This window comes from Mus pahari, chromosome 8 (genome assembly GCF_900095145.1).
Source record: "Mus pahari chromosome 8, PAHARI_EIJ_v1.1, whole genome shotgun sequence".
NCBI lineage: Eukaryota > Metazoa > Chordata > Mammalia > Rodentia > Muridae > Mus > Mus pahari.
Window position 1 is genome coordinate 110,302,697 of NC_034597.1, and position 10,000 is coordinate 110,312,696.

At 36.8% G+C, this 10,000-nt stretch overlaps 1 protein-coding gene across 3 annotated transcripts in view; it reads right to left on the bottom strand.

Annotated features, from left to right (window-relative positions):
• The window catches only part of Nalcn (sodium leak channel, non-selective), a 302,398-nt gene that overhangs the window by 101,577 nt on the left and 190,821 nt on the right, over positions 1-10,000 (bottom strand). For 2 of the 3 annotated variants that reach the window (XM_029541615.1, XM_021204107.2), the window contains exon 15: positions 4,491-4,565. The exons of the other annotated variant lie outside the window; for it this stretch is intronic. In XM_029541615.1, coding sequence (XP_029397475.1) covers positions 4,491-4,565 — 75 coding nt within the window. The remainder of the gene's footprint in view (positions 1-4,490; positions 4,566-10,000) is intronic. 3 annotated transcript variants of the gene reach the window in all.

Below are 10,000 nucleotides of genomic sequence, written 5' to 3' on the forward strand. Positions count from 1 at the left end.
TCTCTCTCTCTCTCTCTCTCTCTCTCTCTCTCTCTCTCTCTCTCTCTCTCTCTCTCTACCCCCCTCTCTCTCTCTCTTACACACACACACACGCATATCTTTTCCACAGATCTTCACATTCAGACAACCTTATTTTAAATTTAATGTAAACAATTAATATACATACAATATAAAATGATGCAATGATGTATCATACAAAGTAATTATAATTATTATCAATTATCAATAAAACCACATATGAAACCTAAAGTCTTATGGGTAGATTCATTGCATATCTGATTTACATTTGACATTTATGTAGATTCAACTTGAGTTAATATAGTTTAGATCTTTAGAAATATAGGCTTTTGGTCTAAACTACATTTTTTTTTCCATTCTTGGATTTAAAATTTGTTTATTGTTCAACCTTCAGCCCCTTCTGTTCCATTCCCTCATCTGTTAGATGAATATAATAATATCTGCACCGAAGCAGCAGAATAAGGAATGTGTAATTTGAAGTGTTAGGAAAGTAATCTTTTAACATAATTTTTTCTATTCTACTCTATCTGGGGATAGCAGTAAAAGTAGATTAAACGGTAAGAGCCAAATCTTTGTATATGGAAACCTAGTAAAATACTTTATGGAGTAATTTTACTGGCAATCTGAGAATACTGTCAAAGACTGGAGATTTTCAGGTATCTACATGATTATAAACATATGTATATGAATGTGCATGCTCATGTGTGCATAACCATGTGTGCAGTATTTTTTTGCAAATGATGCAACCTCAAAGGCTAATATCACTGGAAAAAGGAAAAACAATGAATATTTTAAAATGATACAGTATCTTAAAAAGATACATTTATTCATAATTGTATACTTTTAAGTGTGTGTGTGTGTGCATACATAGTATGTGCTTGTGTATGCCTGTGTGCACATATCTTTTTTAGTTTATGTACCACATATTTGCAAGAGCCCACAGAGCAGAGAAGAGTGGGTTGAATCCCTTGGAGCAGGAATTACAGGTGTTTGTGGGCTGCTACATGGGTCATGGTCACAACTACTTGACCATCTCTCTAGTGATGTGTGATACAGTTTTTTAAAACTAATGAAAACACAAAATATTCTTGTGCAAGGAAGGAAGAAAATGAACAAGACACATTTTAATTTAGAATGATAATTTTTGATCCAATGGATTTTAAATACAAAATTAAAGGGATTTGGGGTGTGAAATTAATAGCTGAATTAATTAAATATGTAGTTTCAGTCCAGTCATGAATAAACAATTGCCTAAAGCCACTATTAAAATGGAATCCCTATTTTATTTTCCTTGGAGTTTTCAGTGCTGAAAAGGTCTTTAAATTTATAAAGAAGATGCCTAAATTGGAGGTAAGAACAATTGGATAATAATTCAGATGTACAGAGATTGAAAAATAAAAAAATCATGTTATTTATTTATCAACTTACTTATTGATTATAAGACAGGGATTCTTGAAGGACATGATGACATCAAACTTATTATGTAGCACACACTATGGCCTCAAACTCTTGATCTTATTGCCTCCTCTCATCTAGGATTACAGGCCTAAAGTATCACTGAATAAGACTTTTTATAATACACACACACACTGAAGAGCCATATGTTATTAACATTTTAATGCTCATGAGAAAAGTGAGACATCAATTAGGGTTTTGTTGGGGGTAGCATGGTGTGTGTGTGTGTGTGTGTGTGTGATCATGTATGTGTGCATATGTGTTGAGTATATGTACACATATGGGTACACATATGAATGTACCTGTACTGGCTCGTTTTGTGTCAACTTGATACAAGCTGGAGTTATCACAGAGAAAGGAGCTTCAGTTGAGGAAATGCCTCCATGAGAACCAGCTGTAAGGCATTTTCTCCATTAGTGATCAAGGGGAGAGGTCTCCTTGTGGGTGGTACCATCTCTGGGCTGGTAGTCTTGGTTCTATAAAAGAGCAGGCTGAGCAAGCCAGTGGAAGCAAGCCAGTAAGTAACATCCCTCCATGGCCTCTGCATCACCTCCTGCTTCCTGACCAGCCTGCGTTCCAGTCCTGACATCCTTTGGTGATTAACAGCAATGTGGAAAGTATAAGCTGAATAAACCCTTTCCTCCCCAACTTGTTTCTTGGTCATGATGTTTGAGCAGGAATAGAAACCCTGACTAAGACAGTACCCATATGGTACATTCATATTAGGGCCATGGGACATCAGTGTGCTCTTCCACTGCTTTCTACCTTATTTTGGGGATAAGTTCTTTAACTAAACGCAAAGCTCACTAAGTTGTCTGGGCTGGCTGGCCAGCTAGAACACTTATCTTTACTTTGACAGTACTAGATTTACATATGCACACCACATATGGCCCTTTACATGAATCCCTGGTATCTTGCCTCATATGCTCATACTTGCATGAGAAATAGTTTACTAACTGATCCCTCTTCCAAGTCTCATGATTTTTAAAAGATTTTTCTTTCTTTCTTTCTTTCTTTCTTTCTTTCTTTCTTTCTTTCTTTCTTTCTTTCTTTCTTTCTTTCATGTATGTGAGTACACTATAGCTGTACAGATGGTTGTGAGCCTTCGTGGTTGTTGGAAATTGAATTTTTAGGACCTCTGCTTGCTCCAGTCAGCCCCGCTCGCTCCGGCCCAAAGATTTATTTATTATCATACATAAGTACATTGTAACTGTCTTCTGAACACATTAGAAGAAGGGGTCAGATCTCATTATGGTTGGTTGTGAGCCACCAGGTTGTTGCTGGGATTTGAACTCAGGACCTTCGGAAGAGCAGTCAGTGTTCTTACTTGCTGAGCCATCTTGCCAGCCCTCATGATTTTTTTTTTTAATTGCTGGTTTCTCATTTGGAGTTAGATAAAAATAAATGAAAGGCCTAAAATGACTGACTGTTGGATATATGAAGGTTAAAAAATTAAATACATATACGTACAAATTAAAATACTCAAAATACCATCACTGCAAAATGTATTTAGGTTTCAGTTCATAGGTCCCAAAAAATTGCTGTAATTTTTTAAAACTGCCTTCTAGCAGAAGGAGTATTTTGCAAATATAGGTTGAAATTACTTGGTATTTTACTTAGTCAGTGGTTGTTTAATCCCAAACTAAATCTTATAGTAGATCAGTTAGAAAAAATGGAATAGTTTTCATTTTTATGTATACAGTTTTGATGGGAGTATATAAAATATATTCAAGATCTATGAATGATAAATATGACACACAGGAAAATCACATATAAATGCCAGATTTGGAAAGCAGCAGGTTTTTATTAGTCTTGTCAAATTATGTATGTGATAGCTTTGATGTTGAGCTCACACATAATATATTTTTTTCTACAAAGGAGCCACATAAAGCACTTCACATCACTTGCGTAGAATATTATCCTAATACTCACTTGAAGAGCATTTTCACTAAACTACACATTGAAAAGATCAGGAGAAAATGACCCTTACCACAGATTCATTTGCCTGCATAGTTCAGGACACTATGGAGCTTAAAACCTTCCTGGGTATGCTCAGAGGTGGGGTCTTTATGACAAACATTCTTTTCAACCCTTATGGATACCCTTGGTAAAATCAGTTACTTTGGAAATGAGAATAATATAATGTTAAAATTAAATTAGACCATTAGAAGATATTAAAAATACAAATTTAATAGGTTATGTTGTTTTATCTTTTGCCGAATAAGCAAGAATCGAAAATTCTGAATGTGTAAGAGCCTTTACATCATTTCAAAGGTTTGCTTAAGAGTCTTGGGTCTTATTGTTAATATTTTTCATCATCTTGCAATGTGTGAGCATGTTCAAGAAAATATTCTCCAAATGTGCTCACTCCCTTTATTTTTCAATAAAGCAAAACACTCCAGACAAGAGCAAACACTCTTCCATGCAAGAGAACTATGGATCTAATTGGCTGATCTGTCTGCCGTGGCTAACATAACCTTTATACACTCCAATTTCCATTTTTGGAAATAATTTCTTCTGCCCCCATACAGTCTGGTTTCAGGTATAACAAGACACATATTTGATAATTTATCTTATTTATTTTTGAATAATGACTTTGGGCACCCAGACTAGATGTTCTTCTAGTGTCTAGAAGTCAGACAAGTTGCTTTTTAATACTTTTATGATGAAGGAAAAAATCATTGCACCTACATATGTAGTATGACAGTGTGGTCTTTGGGAATTTGGTTTCTAAACAACCTTCATTTAATGGAAGAAAAATGATCTTAAAATCCAGTGTCTTAAACTATGTCTATCTTACTTTTACTCAAAATAACATCATGAAACTAGCCTAAGGATATTAGTAGAATAATAAAAAAAAATCCCTTGATACTACATAGGAAATTAATTTAAAAAGTAAAATTCAATAACTGACACTGTCTCAAACTTTCAATTAATGTTTTGCTTTGATGGTCCAAAGTCAACATCACTGTGAATGAGGTTTCATCTCTACGTTTCAACTCCCACGTGTCACTTACTTGTTTGAGCTTCTTTAGATCTTCATCAAGTTCTAAGTTGTCCAAAATAACAGCAACAAACAAACTCAGGAGGATCTATAAAATGGTTAAATAACAATGAAAACACCCACATGCTATAGGTATCAAAACTTCATATATAATATAGAATATCTACCTAGAAGATATTTGATAAAGAATTCATCAGTTGAAAATTATAAATACACACTGTGACTCATTGCATAGACACTTTAAAGTGTATGTCACAAACACAGGACAGGAAATACAAAAGTCACATAAATAATAAGAATATTAATTACTTCAGGAAGAAAATTTAATAAGGAAGTTATGGTTATTTTAATTTAACAACCCCTTCTCTGAAACTAACATAAGAAAATTATCTGGATTAATGATTAAACATATCTTAATATGCACAGGTGCTAATTGGATGATAAGTTATAACAATGAGATTCTGGGAATGACATCTAAACTTGTATAAGAAGCTGATACAATTGCAAAGAATTCAATGATCAAATTCAGGTCAATATTAAAGATTTCCATGGTGGCAAGGAGTCTTCAAGGTGTCCCATAGTGTTGCTGTTAGCTGCAAATGATGTGTTCTGTAGTTTCACACATTGAATAAGTAACCAGATGGTTTCAGAAAAGAGGCAATAACAGGCAAAGTCGATTTTACTCTACTCTCTCTTGTATCAGTGTGGCTCAGGTGGAAGTCATGTGCCAAGTCTGAGGGAAACCCCATGAATAAACTCATCTGCTGGTGAACTGAGAGTTTTCTTGCCTGCAGCCAGCAAGGAAACTTCCAACACTTCTGTGAGTGACCTGTCTTGGAAGCAGATGCTCAATTCTTCTAGGTGACCACAGCCCCAGACATTTTGACTGCATAAAAGGAGACACTGAAACACACCCAAGCAAGCTTGTTCCAGTTCCCAAAAGAGAGAAATTGTTTAAGACAGTAAAGGTTTCTTTGATAGTAAGTTCCCAGCATGTAGATAATTTATTATATGGTATTGAGTTACAACTCATGAATTTTTATGGTAACAGAAAATGTTTCCACTATAATAATAGGAGTATATATGGTTTTAAAAAATCCAGTAAAATAGAAAAGGAATTAAAGAGATGTTCAGATCACGTAATTTAGTGTGGCCATAATGTCTGTCTTTGTGTAGCAATGAGAAATTTCCCCCTTTATGTTTGAGGTATTTCACAAACAAACAAAAAAAATGTGTCTTTGAAATAGGTAAACACAGGAAAGAAAGAAAGCAAACATACAGTAGCATTTAACATATTTTAATTTCTAGTCCTTTTTTTCGCCTGGAATCCCTGAAGTTTCCATGTTCAGTTCAGTTTTGCTTTCAGTCCTAATTTGCATTTTTCTTTTTCAACTTCCTTTTGAAGAAGCCATTGACATTTCTTAATATTTGATGCTTGAATCAAACAGCATGAAAGTTGAAGCAACTGAGTTGTGAGTGATTGTGCCAGAGAGATTATTATGCAGAATTTAGTGGCTTGCTCTGTCCCAGGCTAAATAAATAGAAAACAAGGGGTAAGGTTGTGAGAGGAGATGACTGGCTGGGGACTAGTACCTCCATGCTTCCCCACTGCAGACAGTTCAGAGTGATCCAGACCAGGTATGTTTCCTGATGTTGCAGTTTCCGGTCCACCCCTGTTAGAATAGGCTCGCCCTAGAGTTGGCATTGTTCTAAACTGGGCCTTCCCCCAGTTCACTCGAGGTTTAGTTCTTTTCTGTGACCTTGGTGATGAAAAGCTATAGCTCAGGGGAATTAACACTTTCCTGTAGCCACATCCACATGCTGAGGTATTCCCCAAAGGAAGTCCTCCCAACCATAAGAGATGCTTCACGGCTCTGGCGGTAGGCATTTGAATATGCCTTGTTCCATGTCTGGATTCACCTGGGTTTCCTGTCTACCCAGAAGACATACACACACATCCAAAAGGCAGGCGGGGGTGGGGGGAAAGGTCTTCAGTGTTCTTAAACAATTTCTTTAGAAATCACGTTCTTACTTGTACATTCTTCTCGCTGTCTTTGAGCTGTATACAGATACAGTTACCTCAGACTCTTACTCCATTATTATTTAGGAAAGGTTTTTCTAAGGACCTGAGAGTTGTATCTTTAAAATGTAAATAACCACCAAGGACCTCAGGCTCCCAACCTAGTATGAGGATGGGGGCTAACCTAGGAATCCTGTTTTAAGCTATAAAATGACTTGTCCTGAAGATAGGCATTGGTGTTTTTCTCTCTGGATACAGACAACCAACCCATCTTGAAAGTCACCAGGTAAGATTTATATGAACTATATTCATCAAATATCACTGTTGACTCTTTTAAAAACTTGCCTATTTCTATCACTGGAATATGTATGTGGTGTTGTGCCTACTAGGTCACCTGAATTCCGACCATGGCTTAGGCTCAATGCTTCTTCAGGAATAAAACTGTTTTGTTTTTTTTTTTGTTTGTTTGTTTTTTTCTACCACCTTTACAGAAAGGTTAGCAGCTTAGCAGATTTAATTATTTCTCTAACACTGTCCAGATGAAGGTTATTGAAGTACAATGGTATTATTATTATCATATTAGATTACAATTTGTTAGCAGTTCAGAGGATTTCAGGAATGTATCAAACACAGTATAGTTGGGACTCAGAAGCAATATTGTTCAAAGTGGAGTTTACAACTGAATCCAGCAGGTACAATTAATACCTACAAAGGTGAAAACACTGTGGTTCAGGTGAGGCCTGGGTTATGAAACAGATACTATCCTTTACTTATTCTGGATCAATCACTAGCCCATAGAGTTTACTATACAGTTACTTGCTATGGCTATAATATTATTAGTTCAACAAAGCACAGCTACCATTCCCCCATTTAAATCTTTACCAAAAAATTAGATGAATGACCAATATTAAAAATACATAGATATGTGGAAATAAATTCTCTTGGCTTTTCTAAGAGTAAATTTGGTGAGATAATAGTCATTTCTTTTCTGTTGATGGATGAAAATGTAATATTTTTCTATCAATGCAACTCAATTCTTGGGGTCTGTTATGTTAAAATACATGCTCTAATTCTTCAGGAGTGGTCTAAGGTCAAGCAGAGTCATATCACCTGGCACCTGGTCCATTGGGCATTATACATCTCCTATGGGGAGTAATGGTGATGCTTGTTTGCAGAGGTGTGGGAACCTGGGTTCTTGATCTGTCACTGTGCCATTACCTCAGCTCCTGGTGAGTTTTGGTTCCTAATGATATCTTCTGTGTGGTTTCTCAGAGCTGCTGAGGCAAAATGCATACACTTGGTGCCTTCCATGTGGACATTTATTCTATCACCATCCTAGAGGCCAGAGGTCTTAAGGGTAGCCTGCAACAGGAGCATATGTCTTCCAGTGCTTCTAGGAAAGGGTCCTTCCTTTCCTCTTGCAGCTTCTGATGCCCCCAGGCCATCACTTGTTTTTTATTAGAGCATCAACTTCCATCTCATAAGGACCCCTCTTTCTCCTTTTTTCTTATCTATTATTATAATTAATAATCAAATAATTGTTATTAATTATTCTTATTTACTGGATTTGATATCCACTCAAATAATTCAGGAGGATTTTATCCAACATTTTTAATTTAATCATATCTGCAAAGTCCCCCTTTTCCAAAAATTTGAGGGCTTTGTTTTTGTTTCTTTTTGTTCAGGGTATGTACTTCAAATATTTCAAACCAGCTTATCAGAGCATGAACTAATCAGTAGGAGGTGTAGTTTGACAGGAACTGATCACAGGGCACACTGACTCTCAGCTCACAGGACAGTTTAGAATTCTGCCATTCTTGGGGAAACAAGGGAGACTTGTTCTTTGAGGGTGTCTTAGAACTTGTCTCTATTTTTACTTCCTAGGTATGATTCTAACACTGCCCAGCTATAGATCATCCATGTGTGACCTTAACAATTTCCTCCTCCTTAAGTTTAGGCAAAATGTGCAGCACGTTTTGGTTATCCTAACATGTTGATGGATGACAACACTGTTACTGCCTCTGGTTTTTTTCAAGGCAACACTCCTCTTCTTTCCTTTTTCTCAAAGAATGTCCTTTTACCCCTGAAATAATTCATGCTGAAGTCTAGGGAAACCGGAACAGAAGTGCACTGTGTGGCTACGTAACCTGAGGTCTGACACCAGAGATGAAAAGTTACCTGCATATCGTAAATATAGTGCTGTATTAGAAAAAAAAATGTTGGTTTCTGAAAGTCCATTGGGGTAGATGGGCAAGGGGCATCTTAGTTAACATTATGAGTCAATGATGAGGGTCTCAAGGATGTGCTCAAAGGTGCTGAAATACCAAGGTGACTGTGACAGGAAAGGAATGTGACAAAGCAATTCCAGGAGTCTGAGGAACACATCCTAATTTTGGAGGAGCTTCCTTACAAGGATGTTGGGGAGAAGGGAGTACAGTCGGGGTTGGGGCTAGCAATTCCACAAGTGGCACAGGCTGAGGTCAGGGAATGCAGAGGGAGGTGATCACTACCATGAAGTGATAATCATAGTTTCTTCTCTATTCAAATTTTTCTTTCAAATGTGTGGGGACTTTGTTGTTACTTATTTTTATGTTTAATACATCTGACGCAGATGGTTCTGGCTGAGAGTATGAGTGAATTCTGACAAAAGGAATTTAGATAGCAAATGTTATCTTGCTTGAAAAATAAACATTATATTTCATATGTTCTTGTTAGAGTAAAAAGTTACCCTCAGAACAGAAGAGCCAAGCTATACTGGGGGGTGTGCATTCTTTCTCCTTACAGACCCAAGGCCTTACAGTCTGGGGATAAAAGGAGACAAGTCTGACCCAGCAAAATCTTTGGGTTTTCTAGGAAAATGACTGACAAGACTTGGCAGTAGAAAACCCCAAACATACAAGATTGAGAGCAATGTTGGGAGAGATTGTTAGCAAAGTCAAGACTAGTGAAAGACAGCCAAAGTTTGCTTTAGGTTACCATGAAGGTTAATTTCATTCACCAAAGATCTGTGAACATTTAGGTGTCAGTTCTATTAGCATAACACTGTTGCCAAAGGAATAAAAACCTAATGAAAAGCAGAAAGGAAGTCTAGTGTCATGTGAAGCTAGGGCTCAGGTTTTGTTTTTTGTTTTTTATGTGGGCTTTTGTTCCTGGTATAGAGGTCTAATCCTGGTCACTCAGGATGAGAAATGAGGAAAGTCTGGACAGGGAATGGTCTCTTTGGAACAGAGACTGAAAGTTCAGGAAACCAAGACGAGGCCACAGTTTATTGCAAAGAAGCGAGAATTGCTTTATGTTTCTTTTCTCAGACTCTAATAAGGTGACAGTAACCACTGGGATAAAGAAATTGAAGTGAGGAGAAGCTGGCAGCTTGTTTTCCATCATGTTTAATTTACCTTGTCAACAATACATCATCTTCCTCTAAGCCCAGGGTGGAGATGGAAGGAGGGAGCAGACTGGCCTGGTGTCAGCCACTTACCAACACAAGGAACTGGAAGTCATGG